This window comes from Micromys minutus, assembly GCF_963924665.1.
Source record: "Micromys minutus genome assembly, chromosome: 25".
NCBI classification, from domain to species: Eukaryota; Metazoa; Chordata; class Mammalia; order Rodentia; family Muridae; genus Micromys; species Micromys minutus.
The window spans coordinates 14,445,943-14,473,692 of NC_137960.1; the positions used below are offsets into that span (position 1 = coordinate 14,445,943).

Here is a 27,750-nt window from a genome sequence, read left to right on the forward strand (position 1 = left end):
GACTCTCGGATAGAGTCACCCCCATAGACTTCCAGTATCCTCTCCAGTCTTGGGTCTCCAACTGGTCCCAGAGATATACCCCTCCACAATTTTCTTTCTTCTGGCCCTTTCACCCCCCCCCCCGATAGCCCCACCTCAGTTCAAGGTCAGTGAACCTTCCTTCCCAGCTCCCTCCTGTCTCCCAGGCCTCTCTCCTCTGATCTCCCCACCCCGGTCACCTTCTTACTCCCTCTTCCACCCAGTTCCTTCCCTCCATTCACTTTGAATGACTGTTTTATTTCCTCTTCTGAATAAGATTCACACATCTTCCATTGGGCCCTCCTCGTTACTGAGCTTCTTTGGGTCTATGCATTGTAGGGTGGTTATCTGTACTTTATGGCTAATATCCACTTACAAGTGAGTACATCCTATGCATGTCGTTTGGTTCTGGGTTACCTGACTCAGGATGATCTTTTGTGCCATCATTTGCCTGCAAGTTTCCTGAGGTCCTTGTCTTTAATAGCTGGGTAATACTCCATTGTGTATATGCACCACATTTCTTTATCCATTCTTCAGTTGAGGAACAACTGGATTGTTTTTCCAGTTTCCTGTTAGTATGAATAAAGCTGCTATGAATGTAGTTGGGCAAGTGTCTTTGTGGTATAGTTGAGCATATTTTGGGTACCTGCCCAGGAGTAGTATAGCTGGGTCTTGAGGTAGAACTATTTCCAATTTTCTGAGAAACTGCCAAATTGATTTTCACAGTGGCTGTACAAGTTTGCACTCCCACCAGCAATGGAGGAGTGTTCCCCTTGCTCCACATCCTCCCCAACATGTTCTATCACTTGAGTTTTTGATCTTAGCCATTCTGATGGGTATAAAGATGGAATCTCAGAGTCACTTTCGATTTGCATTTTGCAGGGCATTTTCTTAGTGATTGGTGGGGGAGGGCCCAGCCCATTGTGGGAGGGGCCGAGCCTGGGCTGGTGGTCCTGAGTTCTATAAGAAAGCAGGCTGAGCAAGATATGAGGAGCAAGCTAGTAAGCAGCACTCCTCCATAGCCTCTGTATCAGCTCCTGCCCAGCATGAGTTCCTGCCTCACTGCTTTTGATGACAAACATGTTGTATGGAACTGTGAGTGAAGTAAACCCTTTCCTCCCCAAGTTGCTTTTGGTCATGGCGTTTCATCTCAACAATAATAAGTGACTAAGACACATACAACACTTAGTCCTCGGTCACCATTTTTTTTTTTTTTTAAATCTTCAGAGATTCATCTAGATTCTCAGGTATTATCATCTCCTTATTTTTGTTCTTTCTGAGGTAGTGCCACTCCCTGGTGACTAAGCATTCAAACACAGGAGCTTATGGGAGTCATTCAAACCACCACAGAGATTTAGGTGCATCAAACCAATTCCAGTTAAAACAATCCCTAACCCGATAATCCAAAATCATAAATCCTACCAACCACATATTCTTTTTTGTTGGTGGTGACGGTGACAGAAGGTCACAGGTGCTGCCATGACTAACCTCCGTTGTCACTCTGAGTCAAAAATAAACCCTTTCTTCGGTTGCTTTTGGTTAAGGTAGCAAAATAGTGAGACAGATGCTCAGCTAGAAAATATATATCAAACAAGCAGCTCCGTTGAACAGTCCACCTATGCTCACAAACAGCCATTTCTCTTTTCCTCAAGATGAGGACTTGTCAGTGTTGTTGCTGATGGAGCAACCTTTGAAATATGTTGCTATGGCAACTGATTACAGCACAGACTCCATATTTGTCTGCTGTGGCCATTGTAAGTTGAGTGTCAAGCAGGAGTCCAGGCTGGAGACAGGGCATTTCTTGCCACTCCTAGACATCAGCAGCTCTGCCCTCCTGTGTTTTTTAGTGCCTTTATCCTCAGATGCAAGATTCCCTCATGGTAGGGAAAGAGTTGGGGTGGGGGTGGGAATCCTCCCTTTTCTGGCTTCCGGGATTTAAGAGAGCAGCTTGGTTAGTGGTTTAAAAATCTCATAAATATTTTAAAATTCGTTTCAAATAAGAGCAATTTTGATGGAATCTCATCGGCTCAAAACGCTTTTGTTGTTAACATCTTTTGTTGACTGTGACCCTCACCGAAGTGTCAAAGTTTATGAACATGTATCACTTTAGACTTTTGGCTGGAGAAAAGGAAGCTCATGATTTTTATCTATGTTCCCTGTTATAGAGGGGTGGAGGGGTAGACATAAGTGGTCTGGGAGGATCCCATATAAAACCTATTTTAGCAGTAGGGTCACTGGTATCTTAGTGTTTTATTGCTTTGAAGAGACATAATGGCCAAGGTAATTCCTATAAAGGGTTAATAGGGGCTGGCTTAGAGGTTCAGAGGTTCAGTCCATCATCTTCATGGTGGGAAGTGTGGCAGCCTGCAGGCAGATATGGTACTGGAGAAGCTGAGAGTTCTACATCTTGATCCACAGGCAGCAAAAGGAGACTGCGTGTCACACTGGGCATAGCTTGAGCATAGGAGACCTCAAGGCCCACCCCCACAGTGACAGACAGCCTCCAACAAGGCCACACCTTCTAATAATGTTCTCCCTATGGGCCAAGCACTCAAACACATGATTCTATTGGGTCATACCTATTCAAACCACCACAGCTGCATAGCAAGATATATCTATACCTTAATATACTTAATAAGATTAAAAAAAAAAACCTATTGTTGGAATGAACTTAAATGACAAGGAAAGGAGTGGGCTGGCACTGACCGACACTTGCCTCAGGAATATTTGTGATGAGCTGGTTTGAAGAGACCTCATCTTTGGAAAAAGTTGTTCAGATTAGAAATGCATGAAGTGCCAGAGGAAGAAAGAATAGACTTCTGCTTTAGTGATGCTGTGGCAATGAGAACTGAGTCTTGGTTTGGTGGCAGTGGTGGCATCCTTTACCCCAGGAACACCGCCTCTACCCTGGGGAGCACCGCCTTTACCCTGTATTCTGGATTCTGACTATAGATCTGTAGCCATGCATTAATGACACAGTAGATTTAAGGAGTCCTAGGTAAAGCCGGTGCTCCCCAGGATGTTCATGATGGGAACACTTGTCAAAAGCAGAGTAACTGAAGTACAGGTTTCATGATAAAATTAATGTAAGCTCCTTCTGTGATTCTAGGGAGTCAACCTGAAAAACAAGTTGTATCAGACCACTAGAGGGTAGGAAGCACACTTTTTGTTTTTGAGAGTTTCTTTGTATAGCCTGTTCTGTAGAACAAGCCTGCCTCTGCCTCCCAAAAGCTGGGATTAAAGGTGTGCTCTGTGGCCGCAACCACCTGAAGTGTTTATTTACTTCCTTTGATGTATATGGCGAGTCTTTCTTGGGACTTCTGCAGGACCAAGGCTGGGCCAAGGGAAGCAGATTGAGACACGTAGGATAAAGAAGAGTGGCTCTCCTCAGGGGGAGAGAAGGACAGGTGCTTCTAGCCAGACTTGGCCTGTTTGAGTTAGTCTAGGGTTAGTTCCTGCATAGTAGATCTTCCTTCCTCCTTCAGTTCTTATATCTTCTATTTCTTTTATTTTTGAGATTATAATATAGATACATAATTCTCTCCTTCAGTTTCCTCCCTCCAAACCCTCCAATACACCCCTTTCTTTCAAATTCATGGCTTCTTTTTCAGTAATTGTTCATATATATATATGTGTATATATATACATATATGATGTTTATATATGTGTATATATACATATACAATACATACACATATATGACATATATTATATACATATACACACATGAATATTTATGTATATGACATATAAAATATTGACATGCTTATATAGATCATATATATATATATCAGCACTTAATTAAATATATAAAATGTGTATACACATATTTACATATATATGCATATATATGTTCCTTGTAAGTGTATGTTTTCAGAGCTGACCATTTGGTACTGGATGGTACTATAGCTCCATAATTAGCAGTTTTCTCCCCTGGGGAAGACTGTTTCTTCCTCTCTCTGCACTCTGTAGTTGCTTATAGTTCTTTGTCTGGGGCTGAGGACTCTCTGTCCTTCCCTCACCCATGTTTATGACTGTCCTTGTCAGCTCACCTTTAAGAAGTCATGATGGTGAGACTTTATAGCTGTAGCTTCTGACATCCTAGGAGACACGGTCTCACAGCATGCTCCCTGGTCCTCTGGCCCTTACAGTTTTCTGCCATCTCTTAGGACATAGTTTTGCCTCCTCTCTTCAGGATTTTTGAAAGTGAGATGCATTATCTAGGATAAAAACAGCTCAAGTTTTTTTCTCTCTCCTTCTGTCCTCCCTCCCATCCTCCCCATGTCCTCCCTCCGTCCTCCCTACTTTCTGCCCCCACTACCTTTTGAAGACAAATCAGCAGATGAAGAATGAGATAGGAGTCTGAAAACTATTACTGTACCTGGAAGATCAGCCCTGCCTTTCAGTGTCAGTCGGGTCCTTTTAGTTTAGCCTCTAAGGAAATGGAAGGACAGAGAGCTGATGGAGAGGCAACACCAGTACTGAGGGACAGTCCTGACTCATAGCTCCATGGTCCAGGGCTAGAGGTCAGTTTATGGACCTAGTAACCTCTAGAGTTGTGCTCTCTCTCTCCCTCTGTTCCTACCCCTCCCTTCTTCCCCTTCTCTCTCTCTCTCCCTCCTTCCCTCCTTCTCCCCACCCCCGTGTGTGTGTGCACACATGTGTGCACATGTGTACACATACCAGGTGTTCAGTAACTGCATCCCGGCTTCGAGTAAATGACATGTTTAGAGTATTATATATTAAACACTACCAGCAGACAGTTTATACAGACTCAAACATTTTATGGTCTTCCACTTTTTAAGAAAACATACAAGTGTGCAGACTAGATGTATTGTATATGTATATATATATATATATATAAAGTTCTCCTGGAGGATTCCCTCTGTCTTTTTACTTTAGTTTGGAAGAGGTCTCACCACACCACAGGCGCTCAGATGCTCAGATGCCATTGGTGTCTTGGGCCAGATGCACCAACTTATGTGAGTGGAAATTTTTAACCTCTCTGTCTCTGTCTGTCTCTCTGTTTGCCTGCCTGCCTGCCTGACCCCACCCCCATGTGTGTGTGTGTGTGTGTGTGTGTGTGTGTGTGATCTTTGAGCATCACAGAATGAGCTTATGAAGTGAGCAGAAAACTTACACTTTGCACCAGTGAACCCCCAAGATGAGTTCAGTGTTTGAACATCTCCTTTAGGTCTACCCAAGAATGAAGAGTCTTGTGGTTCACTGGTCCCATTGGGCTTCCCTACATCGTTTCTGTTCTGTGGAAGGTACATTTCTTGGAAGACCTTGGTGTAGATGGAGCCACATGAGAAGTCTCCTCAGTTAGGAAGACTCAGCTTTATTGGTGCTACTAATCCATGAGCTCATCGGTGCCTCTTATTCACGCTCATTGCTTGCGTTGGGCTGGTTACAGTAGCTAGGAGGTTACGAAAGTGGGTTTTCCCCCTCTAAAATGGGTGAGTGCATCTTGTTCATCATGTTTGAGTCAGACTGAAATCGAGTCCAGAAACTGAAGATGGGACTTACCCTGAGCTCTCTTAGCAACAGGAGGGCTCCAAGGCAAGATAATGCCTAAGCATTTGTGTGAAGAGTTAATAAACACTGTGTTAGAATCTTACAAATTTTAAAATAAAGGAATACAATTTATAAAAAGCCGTATGTTATTGAGGGGATAGTTGACTGTGTTGTGATAAAGAAAATCACTTCAGCATGGCACTGAGCTTGCTTCTCTACTAAAAACGAAATCACATCTCTGAGAGTAGGGCAGTAGTTTCCCTAATGCGTCTAACAAAGTAGGTAATTGTTGGTGTAGCAATATGAAAGATTTTAAAATAGTGTGCAGGGGACATGCTTCCTATGTTTAAAGTCCCTAGAAGAGTTGGTTGCGTGAAGGCAGCGGTGTGACCTTTTAGCTTGCAGTGAGTTCTGGAAATCCAGCTTATAAGTTTTAACTAGTAGGATGACTTGGCTTTGTTCTGAAGATTAATATTTAGTGAAACTTGCTGACTCCTGTCATAATTTGTCACTGCTGGTGTTTGGAGAGAAGGATGGGGGGGGTCTTGATTTAATTAAGAACTTTCATGACCGATAGTAGAAATGAAGGCTGTCAACTGTCTTCCTAGGGAAATACATAAAAATGTACCAGTGGCATGTGGCGTGTGCTGCAGCTGTGTACTGCTTAGACTCTGAGTCTCCAGAGCATGAAAAACAGCAGACAGAATCCCCCTTCAAATGTAAAAAAATTCCTTTTATGGAAGTCTTGTTTATTTCATGTTTGCGGTTTGCTTTGTGTGTAGCCCTGTCTGGGTGACATGTGCGCTCATCACCGAGCCATTTTTGAGTTCCTCTGGTTGTCCACAGGGAGCCTTCTCAGCAGTGCTTTTGTCTGCTCCTTGCCATCTGATTGGTTTAGCCCTCACCTCCCGGACTATGCTGGTATATGGCCAGCCAGTTCCCCCTTCTGATGACCTATACCTATCAAACCCCACTATATTTTAAAGCTGTAAAGCCAGGGATCATCACACCTATCCCAGACCTTCTGGATTTGTGGATTCCACCAACTTTGAACTGGGAGTTATTTTTTTAAAATGACATCTGTTCCTAATAGGACCAGACATTCTTGCTTGTCATCAATCCATAAACAATAGAGATATTTACAGTAGGTTAGGTATGATAAATAATGACGTAGCATGGAAGGTAACTGTGTGTAGATTCTATACAAGTGTGCTGGTTTGTATATGCTTGGCCCAGGGAGTGACACTATTAGAAGGTGTGACCCTGTTGGAGTAGGTTTAGCCTTGTTGAAGTAGGTATGGCTCTGTGGGTATGTCTTTAAGACCCTCCTCCTAGCTGCCTGGAAGTCAATAATTTGCTAGGAGCCTTCAGATGATAATGTAGAACTCTCAGATCCTCCTGCACCATGCCTGCCTGAATGCTTCCATGCTCCTGCCTTGATGATAATGGACTGAAACTCTGAACCTGTAAGCCAGCCTCAATTAAATGTTGTCCTTATAAGAGTTGCCTTGGTCATGGTATCTGTTCACAGCAGTAAAACCCTAACTAAGACAATGAGTGATATGCATTTTTATACTGGACTCTTAAACAGCCAAAGGTTTAGGTATCTGTGAGGACCCCATTCCCATTCTTCATGGATACTGAGGGATGACCAGCGTTTCTGTATTTGTGGAACTGCTGGACAGAGATCTGTGCGTAGTCATGCCAGACTTGGAAGTTGCATGACTGGTCACGGGTTTCTCTAAACAATTTCATTTATGTAGTGATTTGTAACAGATGAGATTGAAGCTCAGTCTATAGCCATGCTGCTGCCGTTGGGGATTGGTTTGGTTTCATAAGCTGTGGTAACAAAATGAATGTATCAGATCTGCACACCGCAGGGGCTGTGCGTTGAGGTTCTGTGTAGATTTGTCCTGTCCTTTGTTCAAAGTTTGGCAACTGTAGCCCTGGCCACCTGATGCTAATCTGCTCACCATGATGACTCAATCCTTCACTTTTTGCATGTGTGTTGTGAGTTTGGAAATAGGGGTTGGAAGGCTTGTGGTATGACAGTTATTCTTAGTCATCCCTGTGTTACTTCACTAATGAAGTATCAAGGAATTGTCTGTTACCCTCCGCTGCTTCATTGTTGGTGAGCGGAGGGTCTAAGTTTGGGATTTCTGAATAGCCTCCTGGTATGTGGTATCCTTCTCCTCTTTTAGCTTCCAAGCCAGACAAGAAGGACCCCATGATCTTGATTCAGGCTCAGCACAGCCTTATAGTCTGCCACATAAATTGTGAATCCTGTTTTCCTCAACTGCAGATAGGTTTCAAACGTCATATATATTTACGAGGCTATTAAATGGAGCACATGCAAGAAGGGTGTGTGACAGCTGTGGATGCAAGAGACAGTGGTGACTAGGAAGATCCAGATGGATGGAAGGGATTTCTTGGTGGTTTAAAATAAAACTATCAGGACCCATTGTGTCCCATTATATGTGTGTGTGTATACAAGTGTGTATTTATGTATGTATATATATATCTATCTATATATATGTGTGTGTATGTATACATCATGTATTTGTGTGTGTATATATACATGTATATATGTGCATATACATTATACATATACATAATGTCCTAGCAAAATAAACACGTTCAGCTTTCAGACACCCTTCTTGAGAAAGTTTACTACACCCTCCTCATTTCTTGCTTGGCTTCCTTCATAGTGGCATGAGTCTAACCAACTCTCAATTCCTATGTGGCATAGTCAGGGAAACAGCTTCCTTCCTGAGGGTAGACAGCCTGTCTGTTGATTCAAGGGCCTTGCATTGCAGATGAGCTGCTCTTTCTGAGAAGCAGGCTGTAGGTGGCCCCCATCTGGGAGCCACTGGGTGAGTGTTCAATGGATCAGAGGAGAAGTTTCCAGTTAGGGAGTCCAGTATTCCTTTCCTGGCTGGAGAATGCACATTTCAAGTAAACTTCACTTGCCTTGGGTTGATCTCAGGTACTGATTACTCTTGTCTAGGAGACTCTGGTGAAATAAACATGTTAGTAGACTGACTGGGGTTTGGCATGGGATCCCTTCACCTGTAACATATTATCTTGTGATTGCCAGAAACGTGCAAAACGTGGAGTTTTGTGATGCCTCTTCCCTTGTGGCATACAAATTGGGAATTTGCTGGAGACATGAAATCTGTGATGAACATTGCAGACAGAACTTTTTTTTTTTTTTTTTTTTTTTTTTTTAAACCAGACACTTGTAGAAGTCGAAGTTGTAGTTACTCCTTTTGGTCTAACTTTAGCAGTCTATCTTAGGCTGATAAAACTATGTAAACAGTTTGTTGAAAATCTCTGAAATTCAAAAAAAAAAAAAAAAGGTGGAAAATTTCCAAACAGCTAAAAGAATTTTCAACGTTACCAGTACCATCTCTTCCCACCTAAATCTCTCTTTACCCCCACATAAACTACAGCTCAACAGAACCGTGCAATTTCATTTTTATTAAGGATACTTATATTATAGAAGAAGGGAACATTAGTCCTGGGGGATGGAATGTTAACCCTTGTTCATAAAAATCTGAACACGGGCATATGTTTTTATCTGCAACCCTGATACTGTCCACTTGGCTCAAACCTATGGCTGGCTAGGTCACAAGGCCTAGGGAGGAGCTTGGCATGCTCACCCTGCTATTATCCTGCTAAGTGGACATAGTAATAAACTGTCTCTCTTCTCATTACTCAGAGAACCTTTTTAACTGTTTTTGCAGTGAATAGTGATTAACACAGAGACCTACAACTGGTTAGCTCACGGAGAACAAGAGACAGCAGAGCGTACGTCTCTACATGGGACTTCCACACAACACACCCTTCCCCCCGGGGCTCCTCCATCATTGTGGAAGAGGAGGCAGAAGTATCAGGTGTTTGTGCTGAAACAGTATTTGCTGGACCTGAACTCATAGTTGCTGTGACTTCATGCACATGGTCTATAGATGGTCAAGCCAGGCAGCATCACACTCAGGATGCTGGAGGAGTTTATGGAGTTTCATCCCTAGCTGATGAGCTCGTGGGAATTGCAGGTGGGGAAGGGTGGCTCAGTTTCCTGTTTTCTGCAGAGTCCCCCCCCCCCCAACCCCCTGAGAGGCTGCCAGGCTTTCATAGATGGTCCTCTATGCACACATGGGCAGCACTAAGAGGACTCGGGGAGGAGGTAAATAAAAGCACATGAACTTGAGAGGAAGGAGCTGATGAGGTAGAGGAGGAATTGGAGGGTTGCCCAAAAACACGTATGTATAAATTCTTAATCAATAGAAAAGTAAAATAAAAGTGCACCTATGAATTACGAAGTGGAGGCGGGTAGTTTTGTATATATGTAGCACGTCCTCTCCATATTTTAGTTGCTTCCTGGTGAAAGTTGATAGTCTTAGCGGTAATACTTTTTTTGTTATAAGTATTTGCTATCCATCAAATCTGACAGTAGCACAGTCATTGAGCCATGACTCAGCCGTTTGTATTCTGTAAGCCATGAACACGGTGAGTCAAAATTAACCGAAACTTAAAAGTGATTCAGATGGTTACAGCGCACTTCTGAGTGTCAAGCTTTTGACATAGCAGCAGACACCAGCTCTGTATGATGTCTCAAGTCATATCTGAAGCCGTCCTGTGACATATGTGGCCCGTCACAAATAGGTTGGACTTGACTGCTTTAGGTAGACTTTTCAAAAATCTCTTCTGTTGTCATAACATAGGTTTCTGTATGTTATACGGGAGCTAAAATAAATTAGAAAAAAAATCCTTTAAACCTCCACAGTGTGCTGACCATGATGTTGAGTATTTGTTATCCCAGAAAACTACTGGGAGGGGCTGAGGCTGAAAGATGGAGAATTTGAAGCCAGCCTGGGCTACAAAGAGAAACATTGTCTTGAAAATATAACCTAAGGAATGATTCAATGTTTACAGAAAATTATTCACAATGTGATGTTTATTCCTCAAGTTTGGGTTTGAGGATGATGGAAATAAAACAAGAGTTTAAAGAACTAGCTTTTAGGAGCTCCAGAGATGGCTCAGTTGCTAAAGTGCCTGCCACTCAAATGTGAGGACCTGAGTTCGAAACCAGAACCCAAGCAGAAAGCGGATTATAGTGGCCTATATTTGTAACCTCAGTGACAAGGGCTGTAGAAAAGAGCTTTATTGGCCAGAAAGTCTTCATAAATTGGTAAATTCCAGGCTCAATGACAGATCCTGTCTCAAGAAATAAAGAAGAGGGGCCAGCAAGCTAGCTCAGCAGGAGGAGGTGCTTATGGCCAAGTCTTATGACCTGAGTTCGGTCCCAGGATGCAGATAATGGAAAGAGCAAACTCTTAAAATTGTCATCTGACCTCCAGACACTTACCACAATGTGTCCACCACCCTCCACATCCTATGCACATGGAAAAGTAAACAAAGAAAAGATAGAGATTGATGGACAACATTTATTGTTGACCTTTGACCTCCATATGCAAGTGGCAAGTACATTCATGTACAGCATCTATCTTGACCTCACGTTGAGATTTTTTCCCCTTCAGTGCAGAGAGCAGTCTTTTTGTCCAAGGCGTTGTGGCTTGGCCTACTTCTGCATTCTGTAGCTTAGCTGAGATAATGGTATTTATAGTTTTATTTCCATAAGGAAGCAGGAGACGTTTTAGGCTATCTCCCAACTTTGAGGACACTTTTCACCCAGCTGAGAACATCGACTTCCTCCTGGGAGAGAGGTGGTCAGAATTAGCCACTTAATCCAATTAGTCCTTGGATGGAAATGGAACATTTTGGACAGGGTATTGACTTACATGTAAACCGAGGCTCACAGCTGGTTGCTGGGAAGTGACTTCCTGGTAATGACTGAATGACCTTAGGAAATACTCGAGACCCTCTTATTAAAGAGAAGTAGGCGCCTCCACCCACTAGAAAACCACCAAGTTTTCTCCCTAGTCTCATAATTTCAAAGGATACTTTTTTTTATATGTGTCTAGAAGGTGAAGTGAAGTCAGCAGTTTGTTCTCTGGGCTTTGGTCTCGTAGCACGTAGAAAGGAGAACAACAGAAGTCACAGAAACAAAACACAGAAGAAAAACATAGAACCTTTTTTTTTTTTTTCCTGGAAGTCACTTCAGAAACTGTCTTTTTTCCTCCCAAGGCTGAGATGGCCATTTTCTTCCTGGAGGCTTCATATGGTATCTTTCCTTTCTAAATCTTCCTAATGTCACCTTTTCCCGCCGCTCTTTCCTCCATTTTGGACCTTTTTGCATAGCTTGCTACATGCACATCCTTTGAGCTGTTTCTTGTGCTGGAGTCAGTTCCATCTCTCTGTGCAGCGTGCTTAATGAATGCCTTCACCCTCCCCTCCTCCTCGATGTCCCGATTCCAGCTCTACAGGGATACACCTGCCCTGCCATCTTTGAAGAGACTGACGAGTCATTCAATGAACTGATGAGCTCTTGAGGGGAAACTTCTGACTCTGGAAGCAAAATAAGTTGCTCCATCCCGACGTAGCTTCTTACCTGGTCATGAGTTATTAATACCAAAGTAACGGTCAGTCACACAACCCTGAAAATCTTGGTCTGTGCTCTTCAGAGACTGTCACGCGCCCACGCTTCCCGCCGGTAGGAACAGGCGTGCAACAACAAACAGATTCTTCTGCGGACAACCTTTATTGTACAGCACTCTGAGCAGGGGACTTCTTGAGCAGGAAACTTCTCTCTGAGCAGGGGACTCCCTACCAGGGTCTACTGTATAGGCGACCTCTCACGTGTAGTCTCCCACGTGCGATCTCTCTGCCCAGTCTCTCTCCACGTGGGATCTCTCCGCAATCTCTCTTACCGAGTCTCTCTCCACGTGGGATCTCCCGTAATCTCTCCTATCGGGTCTCTCTCCACGTGGTATCTCTCTGCCATCTCTCCTACCGGGTCTCCCTCCACGTGGGATCTCTCTGCCATCCCTCCACGTGGGGTCTCCCACAATCTCTCCACTATCTCCCGCAATGTCCCCACGTGGGGGAGAAATGCACTGCTATATATGCCTAAGAGACTTGTGTTGCTACCTGATTGGTGCATCCTCCTGTAGCTCAATCACGTGCCCCGAGATTGGGCTGTGACTTATGTGGTTGCCAAGCAACACGAGGGGAAAGGTTTTTGTAGGCTTAACAATGGGCGGGAAGCTGGCGCCATCTATTGGTGCCAATGGCTTCCTACAAGAGACACTCTTCAAGTCTGTTTGAGGCTTATCCATACATGCAGACGGTAGGAGACCTGATCCTTCATCTGACCTCCAGCATCGTCCACTGGGCAGTTGGAGTAGAGGCAGTGGAAAGGGATAGTATCTTTTATTTAATCGTTTATTTATTTTTTTTTGAAAAGGTTTGCTGTGATCATACTTACAAATACACACACATACATATATATTTATAGTATATATCAGTTAATGAAAAAAAGAGGCCATGGTTTTGGTGAGAGCCAAGAAGGCATATATGGGAAGGTTGGGGTTGGAGGGAGAGGGAAGGGGAGAAATGATGTAATTGTATCATAATCGCAAAATCCAAAGAAAGGGTTTTTTAAAAGACAAAAAGATTTGCCTTTGTGTTACATGTTACGTGTATATTTGTGCCCCTCCTGCGTGCAGGGCCCACAGAGACCAGCAGAGGGTGTCAAATCCCTGCAGCTGGAGTTACTGATCACTCTGTGCTGTCGTGTTGGTGCTGGGACCAGAACTCAGGCCCCCTCAGTAGGAGCACCAAGTACTCCTAACCTCTGAGACATACTTTCAACCTTAAGTTTTAAAAGTTTACGTTTTAAAATACTCCCAGAGAGAGTTGGCTTGGTTGCCACACTCTGTAAATCCCAGAAGTTGGAAGGCTGAGGCATGAAGACTAGAGATTTGAGACCAGTGTAGATGAGACCTTGTCTCAAAACAACAAACAAGAAAACTCCAAAACAATCCTGCCAAACCCGAAAAACCACCCCTCCCCCAAACCCACACAAACCAAAAACAATACACACACACACACACACACACACACACACAACACAACACAACAAAAGCAATAACAGAGTTAATCAAATTAATGTTGACGTCAACTCAGTTAATTAGCAAAGGTAAGGCAGGCGAGGACCAGCAGGTCTTAGAGGGTGAGGGTGAGAGGCCCCCCACTTTTCCTCTGGATCAGATTAGTATATAGACCAAGCAAAGACAGTGGGGGCTTGGTTTTTTGCTTTGTTGCTTTCAAGTAGAAATATTTTCCAAGAAAAACAGCAGTTGGGCCAAGCGACCAGTAAGTACTACAAACAAGGCAGCAGCAGCATACAAGTGACATTTGACCTCAGCACCAGGGACACAGTGGGACTCTGGAGCAACTGAGGGCCCATTGGCCCAGTGCACAGCAGGCAACTGTTTTTTGTGCCAGCCAAATGCTGTCATGCATTCCTAGTGCCAAATCCGCCAACTTTTCCAGAAAATCGGAGAGCTGAACTGCTCCACCAGGTTCTTGGATCTCTAAATGTTGGCCCAACCCCTAATGTCCCTGACAGCAGACAGAACCCATGTGTAGGCTGCCAGCCTAAGACATCTGCTCAGAGCTGTCGGGTGCTTGAGTGGAGGAGCCCTGAGTTAACCATGTATTCTCATGTCTGGTACACAGGCCCCAGGAAGAAACATTCGTGTTCGTTGTGTTTTTAGTACATTCAGTTGTCATCACCATTGATTTGTTTATTTAGCTCTAAATCCATATTGTGAGAAAATAAGCCTCTGCCTGGTCTCTCTGTACCGGCTCTTGCTCTGAGTAATTCTTGACTATAGGTTGCTGCTAGACCTAGAAGGTGCTTGGTGTCAGTTTGTTGCATTTTCTATTCTTGTTAGTTTGCTGCAGAGTTAGTTTTCTACTCCTGTGATAAAGTGAACAGTCCCGTGGAATTAAGAAAGGAAGGCAGTTTTGTCTTGGAGACTCTGATTCCTTTTGGATTACTTGTTGGCTTTGCTTGTGCTGTTGTCTGGGACTTCTGCCTCATCATTTGATGGCTGCTGCCGTGTCCTCACAGTCTGTGCCAGGCTCCCTTTGGTTCCATTCCTTCTGCTGCTATTATCTGCATATACGAGTGGGTAGAACTATAGTGTAAACTATCTTAGCCCATGGAAGGGATAATGATGAGAAATGGAGCGCTATGAAGGGATGCTGTGTTTTAGAAGCATTTCATCAGTTTTAATGAAATACAAATGTGGGGGGAGAGAGAGAGGTGTTTTATTTTGGGGGATGGGTGGAAATCTTAATTTAGTGTGGCTTAACTCAGTTTTGTATTACAAAAGTCATGTCTGGTGTATAGATGATGGTCTTGGTAAATTTTATTCAGCCAAGCATCTCTCTGATGGTCCTGGCAACCAGCTGGGTTAATTACTTGTCCATGTACACTCTTCCGTCTTGTTTCTGTTAAAATTCTGGAACCAGGAAGAGAACAACACAGACTTGGATACTCTCAATAGATTAAGGGCTTAGGAAAACACATCCCCTCTTCTCCCTGGAGCTTTTAAAAAGATGTTTGCATTGTTTTAAGCTGAGATCATCTTGTTGTGTCAACACAAAGCTAGTGACATGAAAATAAGATTTTTCTTTTGAACGCGTGAAAATCTTATCTATAAATACAAGTTCTTAATTGAGTCAATATTTTTCTCTTGATTCCTGACTCAGATCATGGAGGAGACCAACACGCAGATTGCATGGCCGTCCAAACTGAAGATCGGGGCCAAATCCAAGAAAGGTAATGTGGGAGGGGGAGTAGGTATGTTTGAAAAGTGAACTTCTGGAATTGCCGAAGAAATAAGCCTTGGTTCAGTTCCCCTTTGTTTTCAACTGCTTGTCACACAGCCATATTTGGGGTGGGTTTTCATGATTAAAATTAACAGGTGGCTTTGCAGCAGCAGAAAAAATATTTAAATAATAGCATTACAACAAAAAATTACTAAAATGGACTTCACAGTAACCTATGATCTGAAGGCCGTCTGTTAGATTAGCAGCCACAAGGAATGACAGTTCTACATGGGGGTCATAGCCTGTGTTCCCCTTGTCGAGACTTTAAGGTGGTGTTTGTTGTTGTTGTTTTGTTTTTTCTTTTTGTTTTTTTTTGTTTTGTAATGGCCTAGATTTAAGATCTGATGTATACCCTGCCTTTCTTCCATGTGAATGAACCATAGACTTCCTCCTTTCTCAAGTGAATCTTTTCCGTCTACTTGCCAGTATTAGACCGAGTGCATTTTACATCAGACATCTCCCTGTCTTATGCACAGAACTGTCAACCTGTAGATGGTCAGACATGGGAGGGAACACTGACTTACTTATTGGTTTTTTTTTTTTTTTAGGATTCTATGGTCTTCTCAAATGTGACTTTCCAGTGTGCAATTTAAGAGTATAATTATATATATTATATTTACATATTAGTATTTATTTATATAATATATACTAATTATATAAATATATTATGAATATATGAATATAATATAAATATAAAGAAATATATACTACATGTATATATATATATATATATATATATATATATATATATATATATAAGTATATATGCAAATATACTATAGTTTCAGCAATCCTGCCATGTATATCTAATGAAGAATACAAATTTTTATAGCCATCAGGGGAATAGTACAAATGCCACCAAACAGTCCAACATACAGCATTCCCACAAGCTGAGCCGTATCGTGTGGGCTGCCCCTTTGTCTTGTTGCTGCTCCTCAGTTGGTCTTCTTGCTCGATCTTCTGCAACCATATTGCTAAGTGACATTTTAACGTGGCACGGGGCCTCAGTTTCCTTTGTTGTTTTAGTTTAGATTTCCATCCGTCTCATTTTGTGTCCCCATCTTGTGGAATAGAAGTAATATTGCAGAGTATTTGTGTGTGTGTGTGTGTGTGTGTGTGTGTGTTCTCAGCTAGACAAGGCATACCTATAAAAACTTTATTTTCACCCCTTTTTATCTGGCTCACAGAGGAATCGAGATAGGTAATTTTAACCCATTGAAATCAGAAAGGTTTCATTTCCATGTGTGGTTCCATGTCTTTGTGTAAGCCGTGAACGTGCTCAATGCTAAAGACGCTTCTAGTTGAATCCTCTTGTCATGTGTTCATCTGTCCTGTCCCTGCTGCAAAATAGAAGAACCCAGAGGGTCACCTGTCATTCGTTTATTTGACTGTTTAAAAACTATCCCCGGTTGAGTAAGTGGGTAAATTGAAACTTGAGCATACCTTGGGGCCCCATTCCCCGTTGCTGGGTGTTTTTACTTAAGTAATGAAATTAACTGCATTTCTGGCTTAATAAGAATGCAATTTAACCAGTCTCCGGTGGAAACCCTGAAGAAATATGAATGTTAGGACAGTTTGGGATGATTTCAGATGTCTTGCTCTTGTAGTCATGGCGATGTTTTCTGCCATTTTCATGAGAAACCATTGATATATTTTGTTATTGGTATTATTATTGTTGAAAATGTGGTACAGACTTTAGGGAGTTAGGCGCGGTGGAGTTGTGCAGGATCATGTCCTGGTTTTCAGAATGGCTCCTGTTACTGACACCCCCGAGTCTTTAGGGTGCTCAGTCATGCTGCACCTCCTGATGAGGTATCACGCTTTGCAGACCCGGCAGCTTCAGCAGTGCATCCAAGCGTATTGGGGTCAGTTTTCTCCTGGCCGATGTTAACCTCTGGATTTTTGCTTAGGGATTTTTGCTCAGTCTCTGCAGGCTCAAGTCTAACCCCCTTCATTCTGTTTTTCGTTATTTATGAAGTACTCTGATTGTACGTAGAGCAGCTATAGGTGGAGAAGGATCTACCAGATGCCAGAAAAGATCAAGGAAGAGAGAGTCAAAGGTGCGCCTCAGAGGGATTTACTGTTCAGTTGGTTTGATTGCAGTTATTTAAACAAGAAACCGATCGATCCTTTTTTTTTTTTTTTTTTGGCCTAGCATTCTACCCATCTCCTTCTTGATATATGTGTATGACCTATACATTCTTGTTCTTTTAAAATGGTTTATTTTGAGATGAAGTTCTACTCTATTCTGTAGCTAATAAAATTAAGCAGCAGGAGGGGTTTGGGAAGGGAATTGTTTGCTCATCTGGTGGGCTGTTGCCTTCTGTCCCTGTGTGTTGTTAAGAGAGAGAGAGAGAGAGAGAGAGAGAGAGAGAGAGAGAGAGAGAGAGAGAGAGAGAGAGAGGACTGTTAGTTTTCAAGCCTCCCCTCATTCCCAGCCCTCATTATGAAAGAGACTAAAGTATGCATGTGTTTTCCTGGGCCCATGCCACGTACTAGATGATTTATTGAATTTAAACCCCATGGTGGTGTGAAGGTCAGGGATGTGTAGATACCCTGGGCTGTGTGGGACGTCCCCATGATGGGTTTGTTTCCTATTTGGAGTAATTTGCCTGAACATTTGAGTCCACACAAACAACTTTTTCATGACCCACCCCCCTTCCTGTCTGCTACCTCCTTCGTCTTACCGGAATCCAGTTTTGTGTTTTCCAAATTTAGCTCCCAGTAGCTCTCTTCAAACCTTATCTTTTAAGCCCCCGGGTTTGCTTTATCAGAACGGCTGCCCCCGGGGCCTGTGCAGCCGCCTTGGCAGAGGCTCTGGTGGTCACTGCCTGGCACACGGGCAGAAAGCCAGAGCCTGAGTTTACTTCAGTTAGAAATGTTAGATTCTTCTCTAGAAAGTTCCCGCTAGTTCTTAGGTGGTGACCTAGGCAGAGGCAGGCTGGGAATTTGTATATTTGACACGTTTCTGTGGTGGTTGGTAAAGGGTCAGACAGAGTTTGGGAAACTTACCATGTCAGAAAGAAGTGTGATTGGTCACTAAGACAATGTGGAGTCATGTGCAGGGGTAGGGGTAGCCACAGCTGACAACCAGAGAAGCCCACCCTCAACCACCATGATGCTGTCTGTCCTGTCTTCCTAAGAGCCACACTGCTGCAGGAGATACTTCCGCCATCTCTGTTGTTACGAGTCATTAGCGGTGAAGATGACCCAGCGCTATCTGCATGTTTCGTGCGGCTCTGAGAAAAAGAACATCTGGTGTTTTGTCTTCTTCTTCCCCCTGCTCTTGTCTTTTCATTTTTCTTCCTCCTCCTTCTTTCTCCTCTGAGAAAATTCTAGGACGAATGGGGTAGGAAGCGTATCCGCAGAGTTATTTTTTTGGCACGGTATTTTATAGATGTGCACACAGATGGGCCGACATGTGTTTGTGTGTTTTTGTGTGTTTGCTTGCATGCACACGTGTGTGCACTCGTGTGCATTCACGTGCCTGTACTCGTGGAGACTGAGGAATAAAGAGTTTTTGTAACTGTTCCCCAGAGGGTTTGGGCTATTGGAAGGCAGAAGGTTCATTTAAGACAGAAGGAATTGAGAACTTAAGATCCCAGCAACAGGCAGGCCTCTGAATCTGTGATTCCAAGATTCTCTTCAGGGGAGTCACAACTAAGAAAAATAAACACTCCATGTTTCTTCTCTCCTGTATGAATTTATTTTGTGCGGGAGAATATAAAACTGAACCTCTTGAAGCCAAAGGGTTTACATAGAAAAAGCTTGAGGTCCTTGCTAGTGAAACCAGTGTTTAAAGGATTAAAGTGTTTAAAACTATAAAGTTTTACTAACCTGGAATAACTTCAGGCAGCCTTTTCAGTTTCTGAGTATGCTCTTCTGAGCTATGGCCTATTTTAAGTTAAAGGAAACTTCGTTAAAATATGAACAGCATTTGAACAGGTTTGCTTTTCCAAATGGAATTCCGGCTAGAGCTGCCCAAACACAGAGATAAAAGCAGTCAGTAATGAGAACTTATCACAGCTGAACGACTGTACTGCACTCTCAGATTGGATGGGTCTGTCTCCTAAATTAGGTAAATATTTTCCTTACAGTCTTCTCTTTGCTTTTAATGGGTCCATCAATCTCTTCGTAGACTGATGAAAGTAAATGAGGTCCAATATTAAAGTTTTTGTGTCCAAGTGGCTGGGGGTCAGCATTGATGGAACTTCGTTCCAGAGTTAGATAAAGTGACAGGTACTAGTCTCCCCAAGGGTTGCTTCAGTGACAGTTGACTGTTGGATACCCCCACAGGACCAGCAAGGACACTAGGCATCCACTGGCTTGCTGGATGTGCATCCTGGCTTGGACGTGAATAGTATCACATCTGGCTCTTCTCTTTCTCCCAAAAGAAACAAGAGCATCGCCAACATTTCTGTGAGATTTTTATTATTTTTGGTTGCATCCCCTTAGAGCAAATGGGTATCTGACAGGTCTTCTTCACATGAGAAAAAGCCACACACTCGTTACTGTTTCCTGGGGAAAGTATCTTAGGGAATATACAGGGCTAGAGAGCCAATGTTGAAAAGTGTTCTAAGGAAAGAGACACATGGCCTCACCTGGGGGACCAAAGTATTCCCATCAGTGAGAGTGTAACCTGCTCATGTGTCAAAAAGTTATAACATTCCGGGATGAATTAGAAAACAGGTTTCGAGGACACTGATGAAACTTTTCACCCCATCTGTTGCTGGGTATGCGCACATGTATATTATTAGATTATAATGTTCTATGTGTGAGACAAGGGAAAAAATACCGTAGAGCATTATTAGGCTTGGTTAGTAGTTCATTCTCTAGAGGTCAAGATCACGCAGGTTGAGTTCTGACACATAGTCAGCCCTCACACTCCTTATTTGGCCTCTGGTGTGTAGTCCGCCCTTAGCTCACATTTGATCATGCTGACATGGGGACCCCTGATGTACGTGAGACTTGAACCATGGTTTAGAATAATGATGTCTTTCCTGTTTGAGTGGCAGCCTCTGTTCTCAACAGCTTTGGTGAATAACATCTTTATCTTTTCTCTCTTTCCTGTATGAGGGGCAGATAATGTTCTGAGGAGCACTGGCTAATAATCAATCTCTGTCTCCATCTCTGTCTCCCCCCCTCCCCCGTTTCTCTCCTTCTTCTTTCTCTGTCTCTCTCTCCTGTACGAGTGGCAGTCACTATTAGGGTAAAGGTGAGGATTTTCTTAACTTTCCAGATTTCCTGTCAAACATGCTATATATCTGGTACGTTTGTTGTTGTTTTAAAGGTATTTTTCTATTAACTTAGGAGGCACATTAATTGGCATTGGATAGAGATGTTCGGAAATAATAGAAACAGGGAAGCAGGGACGGGGCAATCCAGAGATGGGGAGACATAGCTACAGAAGGGATAGCTGGTATAAAACTGTAACCCCAATATACAGTGAACTTGTGAAAACCGACAATAACTGCAAACAGCTTAGAATGTGCTCCGACGATCCAGAGATACTTCACTAAGGGAGACAAGCAGATGGTGGGAGTCTGACACCATCTATGTCTCTGGAGAATGGTGTGTTAAATGAAATGCCACTTTGCGCCTGTTAGAATGGCTGGAGTTCAGAGCACCAACAGGAGCAAATGCTGATGGATACAGTGTAGCAACTGAAACTCTGATTCATGGGTGGTGCGCCCCGGGATGCTAGGAACGTTTCAGAAGACTGTTTCACCCAGAATTAAACAGAGCTTTTCCAAAATGACTCAGAAATCACACTTCTTGGTGTAGCCAAGTGAGCCAAAAAAAAAAAAAAAAAAAAAAAAAAACCCAAAAAACAAACAAACAAACAAAAACAAAACAAAAAACCCAAAAAACAACAAAAAACCCAAGAAAACAAACAAACAAACAAACAAAAACCCAAAAACAAACAAACCTCACATCCAGGGAAAATGTGCATATATATATTTATGGGGACTTTGTTCATGGTTCTCAAAACTTAGCACCAAGATAGCCTCCAGGAGGTGCCTGGATGGATATAACCATGCACCACAGAGCTCACAGCTAAAAAGACAAGGGCCACAAGCACTGAAGCAGCCGAGAGACTTCAAATGCACATGGCTAATGAGGGCCAGTCCTTAGAGACTTCCTTCTCTTGGTAAGATACACTTATGTGCCCTCTGTGGGCTTTTGTGGCATTTTTTCTTAAGTACTGAGGCATATCTGCCACTTATCCACAGCATTTGATCTCACTGATTGTCCCCCACTCTGCAGGGTGCCCAGAGGTGTTCCTCAGTGTCCTTTCTGGGATTGAGAACTCAACTTCCTGTTAGCACTGTGCAAGAGTCCCTTTGAAGGACATTTTGGTTTCTTTATGGAACCTGCTTGACAGAATATTACTAGTTCCACTGTGTGCGTGGGGAGCGTGTGTGGGTGCATGCATGTGTGTATAAGTATGGCTGTATATGTGCATGTGTGCGTGTGTGTGTGCTCATGTTTGTGGTGTGAGCATACGTGTGAATATGTATATGCAGTGTGTATATGTGTGTGTGCATGTCTGTGTGTGTCCATGTTTATGTGCATGTGGGGGATTGCAAGCATGTGTGTATATGTATGGTTGTGTATGTGCATGTAAGCATGTGTGTATGTATGTATTTATATGTGTGTTTATGTTTGTGTGTATGCATATGTGTGTGTACATGTGAGTATATGTATATGAGTTTGTATGTGTACATGTGTACATGTGTATTTGTGTGAGTGCATGTTTGAATGTGTGTGTATGTGTACTAATAACTGATTCTAGAGAGGATGCAACTTGTTCATGGTAAGAAGTTACTGGAGCTCAGGTATTTTATATTGCATGAACGGTCTATGTTAGAAGCCACCTCATGATCAGATTTGAATTACATGGGTAACTGTGTAATGTCACTCACTTGAGTCTTCTCTGTGTGTTTTCTACTTTGTGCCTTTGGCTTCAGAGCTTTGAGACAGACTTTCTGTCCTTTGGTTTTCTGCCTGTTGTCTTCCATTCCCTACTGGCTTGTGTCTCTCTGATAAGTGACAATCCCACAGGTTTCTGTACCTTGTCACAGGGGTGCTGCTGCTGGTTGTCATGGACTGGAAATGGGTGCCCAGCTTCAATGGCTTCCCAAGTCCCGTGTGTGAACCTTTCCCAGTTCACCCTCAGCTCTGTCAGTCATGGTACTGCTGGAGCAGATCCCAGTGACATCTATTAGGGCTGTCAGTAGCAATTAAATGATTCCCAAGAATGACTGTTGCAGTCGCTGACAGTCCTGAGCCGTTATGTGGCATTACTCATTAGCCGAGGATCATAAATTATGGTGGCATCTACTTTCTCTCCAGTGCCCTTCTGGGGCCATTACTGAGGGACTGATGGCTTATTGTTGCATTTTTTATACCGGCCCGGATAGGAAGAGATGTTCTTATCAAAAGATATTAAAGAGGAGGTATGTTCCCTTTCTACCCTTGTTGCCAGAAATTACTCTCAAAGCAAAACAAGCCCTGCCTGAAATAAAAACAAAAATCACAGCCTCATGTGTGTGCTTTTGGTCACTCGATGTACACAAACGTTGCATCTTTCTGCTGTCTGAAGATAGGCTTATTCTACACATAGTTTTGCAGCCAGATTTTTCTCAGGATGGTCATACGTGGAGATCTTCCTGGTTAGGAATATTGTGTGTGTAAGGGATGGCTATCGATAATGTAACTCAGCAAATCTGTCTCATGGCTTGCAGGCTGAGTTCTATTTCTTCTACAGTCGGAGTGGTCCGTCTGTCTGTGTATGTGTTTTCAGGTTCTATGAAGTTCCAGAAGTAGAATTCCTAGGCCACAGGATGTGAGCAACTCCAATGTTTTCCAGATTTTCACCCCGTCTTCCAAGTGGCTGTTCCACCATGTGGAACTGAGTTCTGGAAGGGAGAGACAGCTCCTTGGCTCTTGGCCAGCCTCCAATACCCATTTAAAAGTACTGCTGTTCTTGTTTTCTCCCTCCTTGTCTTAATTGGTGTTCTCTAGAGTCACAGAACTTATGGAATGTCTATATTAAGGGAATTTATTGTGATGACTTAGTCTGCAGTCTAACCTACCCAACAGTGGGCAGCTATGCATGGGAAGTCCAAGAATCCAGTAGTTGCTCAGTCCCATGAGGCTGGGTGTTTCAGCTGGTTTTCTGTAGAAATAGATTCCAATAGATGTGCTGGCAAGTGTGTGCAAGCATTCGAAGAAGAGTGAGTCTTCCTTCTTCCAAGGTCCTTGTGTAGGCCTCCAGCTGAAGGTGTGGCCCAGATTAAAGATGTGTGGCACCTTGACTGGATCTAAAACTTGCTTTGTTCCAAATTGTCCTTGAACTCAGAGATCTTTGCCTCAGTCTTCTGGGATTAAAGGCGTGTACTACCTTGCCTGGGCCTAAACCTTTTCATGACCACTGTGCCTCAAGATCTCCATGCCACGTTCCAAGTTAGAAACTTGTGTATCTTCCAGCTTCAAGGTCTGGATCACAGGTGTGCCCTCCAATTCTGGATTGCGGTTCATTCCAGATGTAGTCAAGTTGACAACCAGGAACAGTCATGACATCCTTAATGAGTAGAATGGTCAAGCATTTTTCTGTGTGTTTGTGGAATGTTGGTGTTCTACTGAGAGCTGTCCATTTCTCCTTCTGGCCCATTGCTCTCATGACCTTTCCTTATGATAGTGGTTTGTTCCTGTTGCTTCTGGTGTTCTTTCTAAATGGCCTTGCTACTCAGAGGAAGTTTCTTTAGCATTTGTCCCACACCACTTCTTTATTTCTATCGATTGGGTAAGCAATTCACCGAGTATTTCCAGTCCAAACTGCAAAGAAGCAGGTTGACTTTAAATAGTAGTGTGTTGATTTTTAAAGGCTTAAAAAAAAGTGCCTGTTAACATGTAGAACTTTGGAATGCTAATGTAAATCACCCAAAGGTTAGACCTTCGATTTTAAAAGCATGAAAATGTGTGTCTGTGTTTATTTTGTCAGGACACGAGAAATCTTTACAAAGATTGTACAGGAGTCATCAAATTCCAGAGTTTTCTTGGCAGGGTAGAAAGGATGCCCAATAAATTGCTTGGCTCTTTTTCTGCATGTTAGGCTTCGATTCTCCATTCTAATGGCAAAAGTTTCCGAATTGTTTCCAATTTCTTATATTCCAGTGAAGTAGGAGTAACTTCAGTATGTTATTTGGGGTTGGCTCTTGTTCCATTTCTGCCCCATCTTTATTTCTAGAGAGATTTGTGACTAGGAGCATTCAGGTTTGGGAGTGATTTTCCTTGCTTTGGCATTCACCTTTTGACCAGGATGAACCCTGATTTCTGACCTTCACCACTTCAGAAGCACCACATGCCTTCTCTGTATGCTCCATATTGTCTCTCCAGTGTGAGACAGGGGGAGCCCTGGTTTGTCCTATTTAGTTGGGAATTGTGTAAACTAAGGGAGAAGAAAGGAAAGTCAGTTTTCATTCACCAAAGATGTTAATAGTTGAGGTCAAACATCGTGTCTTGATTTCCTTTGTTTTATAACCCGGAGCTTTCTCTTGGGCAAATCTCTCATAGGATTGATATCATCAGCAATTTATGGACATACAAAAAAGTAAGATCACTTTAAAAAATATTTGTTTTTAATATCTTAAATTGTGTGTGTGCGCACAAGTGACCGCTGGTGTCCTCAGAGGCTAAAGATCTCAAAGCTTCGTTCATTGGGTGCAGGGAATTGAACTCTTGTCCTCTGTAGAAGTATGTACTGTTAAGCACTGAGCCATCTCATCAACCCCTGTAAGATCTCTTTAGCTTAGAGATGGAGAACTGCATTCCTCTAAAAAAACTTTTTATTTTTTGAGTGTTTGAATTTTGTGTGTCCCTAAACATTGATTCCTACCTTATTTCCTAAAAACAACATGGCCATTTGCACACTTGTCTAGCCTGCATCTGAAGTGGGAGACCCTCCTCCACCTTCCTTTTGTGTGTGTGTGTGTGTGTGTGTGTGTGTGTGTGTGACACCAGAGGTTGAATTCAGGGCATGGAGATTGCTCATTAAACTCTGTGTCACCAAGCAACAACCCAGCCCCCACCTCCTTTTCTAAGCAACCTCTACTGATACCTTTTATCACAGGTGGCTTCTTCCAAGACTACAGACAGAGCTGATACTTTGTCTCCACACTTAACTCAGCTCCTGGTATGGGCTAACATTTGGTGTATTTACTGATCACACTTGAGTCTCCTGGATTCTTGCCTTTCCTTTTGGATATAGAATAGTATTGATATCACATGCCCAGTGCCTGAAAAGCAGTTGAAGTGACAAGTTAGGGCTTGAACTATTTGCCTAATCATTAGACTTAGGATAGACTAGAAACTAATGTATCAGTGACTTAGGTTATTCTAGTATTTTTCGGACAACTTTTTGATTTACTTAAAGGTTTCATTGCTGTGAAGAGACACCATGACCAAGGCAACTCTTATAAAGGACAACATTTAATTAGGGCTGGCTATAGGTTTAGAGGCTCAGTCCATTATCACTAAAGCCAGAACATCCAGACAGGCTTGATTCTGGAAGAGCTAAGGGTACTACATCTTTATCCAAAGGAAGCCAAGAGCAGACTGTTTTTCAGGCAGCCAGAGGAGAGTCTCAGAGCCTACCCCCACAGTAAAACACCTACTCCAATAAGGCCACTCCTCCTAATAGCCACTCCCTGGGCCAAGTATATTCAAACCACCACACTTTTGAAGAAGGTAAGAAATCGTCTCAGCATCTAGATGCCACTGTTCCCCACTAAAAATAATTACCTCAGCAGAAGGTAAGCAACCAGATAATGTTCCTGAGTCCACTGAAAGTAAGACTAAGGTGTTGACACCTCTTTCAATGAAAAGTCAACCTCTGTCTCATAACTGGCATGAGTAACTAATGATTCCTTGCTTGTTCTGATTTCAGGTCAGCTTTCTTCCTCATCCTAGATTAAATCTACTAATATCACTCACGGATTCCCTATATTTCCTTGGGCGCTTTCAACCTAAACTTGCCTGCCACCTACCCCTGTCAGGATCACCCACAGCAAAGACAAGTGACCCCTGTCTGATGGTGCAGAGACAGGAAGCACCCATGGCTCATTTTTCTCTAGTTGCTGTGGATGTGCTTTGCTAATTGGGTGCTATAGTGAGACTGAAGAAGCTTATAAAACTTTCATCTTAGTGTGTGCCCTTGGGGCTGAGGATACCTGCTCTTCTCACTTAAAAAAAACATACTTGAAAATGTCCAAATTCACCATTGACACCAGAATAGCTGTGAAGAGGAAGCAAGTGGAGGCCACAGCCAAGGAAAGTATTTTCAGGGTTTTTATACTTCTCATAGTATGGATCTACAAAGGTGGGATGAATTTGAATAATGGAAGTGGTAGAAGAGGTATAACCTTGGGGAAAACCATGTTTCTTGAATAGGGGAGAATGGAAAAGAGAAAACCTGGATTAAGCCTTGATTAAGCGTTAATGAGCCCATGAGAGGTTCCTCTACCCTGTAGGCCTCAGAGAGCCTGAGACTCAAGACACAACTTTATAGAGTAAGCTGACCATATCAGTTCCATTGAGCCAGAAGTTGGCTGCTTGCCTACGCTGGTGATGCTGTTACTTTGCCCCAGGACCAGCTTCTGAGTACCACTAACTCCAAGTTAGCTATTCCCTGTGCATACTGAGACCTCCTATCTAGTATTGGTCTCTTCAGACCCACCTGGGCTCTTTGGCATCCCTGAGGGACTGTTTTCTGACCCCCAACAGCCTGGAATGTGCATGAAGATTCTGGATGTTCAGTATTCAAGGGTAGCCTTCACAAGGGGCCAGAAGACAAATGCCCTATCCACTCCCTCTGTAGGGTAATTAGAGATACACTGTTCATATGTCAATGTGCTCTGGGGGAATTGAATCCCAGCAGTGACTGCTGAATGTCAATATTAGGGTTTCATTGGCCTCAATGACACTCCCAGTCCAACCTGTGTTCCTGTGGCTACCTTCTGAATTAACTCTCCTATGTGACACAAGCCAACCAAGGCTCCTGTCTTAAGGCCTTCTGGAGGGAACCCAAACTAATGTAGGTGTCCTGGGTACCTTCCTTGAGTTGATGAACTCAGAATCCTTGCCCAGGTTCACTTGACAGTTCCGCCGTCTTGAGGAAAAATGAATGTGGTTACCTCCAGTGCATTTTCTATAGCAGTGCAGAAATCTGGCAAGATGATTTAGAGCTCATGGCTCATTTTTAAAAAATGAAAGGCTCCAAGCCATCTGCAAAAGTATTAAGGTGTTCCCAAGTGGAACATAGGCTCGCAGAGTGGTTTCCAGGCACATTAGATTGTTGTCAGCAAGAAGAAAAATATACACTAGAACGAGAATCAAGAGGGAAAGGGT

The 27,750-nt window shown here is 43.0% G+C and overlaps 1 protein-coding gene across 3 annotated transcripts in view; it reads left to right on the plus strand.

Annotated features, from left to right (window-relative positions):
* BICC1 (BicC family RNA binding protein 1) overlaps positions 1-27,750 on the plus strand; it is a 204,908-nt gene that overhangs the window by 91,461 nt on the left and 85,697 nt on the right. For all 3 annotated transcript variants that reach the window (XM_080937539.1, XM_080937540.1, XM_080937541.1), the window contains exon 3: positions 15,220-15,289. In XM_080937539.1, coding sequence (XP_080793665.1) covers positions 15,220-15,289 — 70 coding nt within the window. The remainder of the gene's footprint in view (positions 1-15,219; positions 15,290-27,750) is intronic.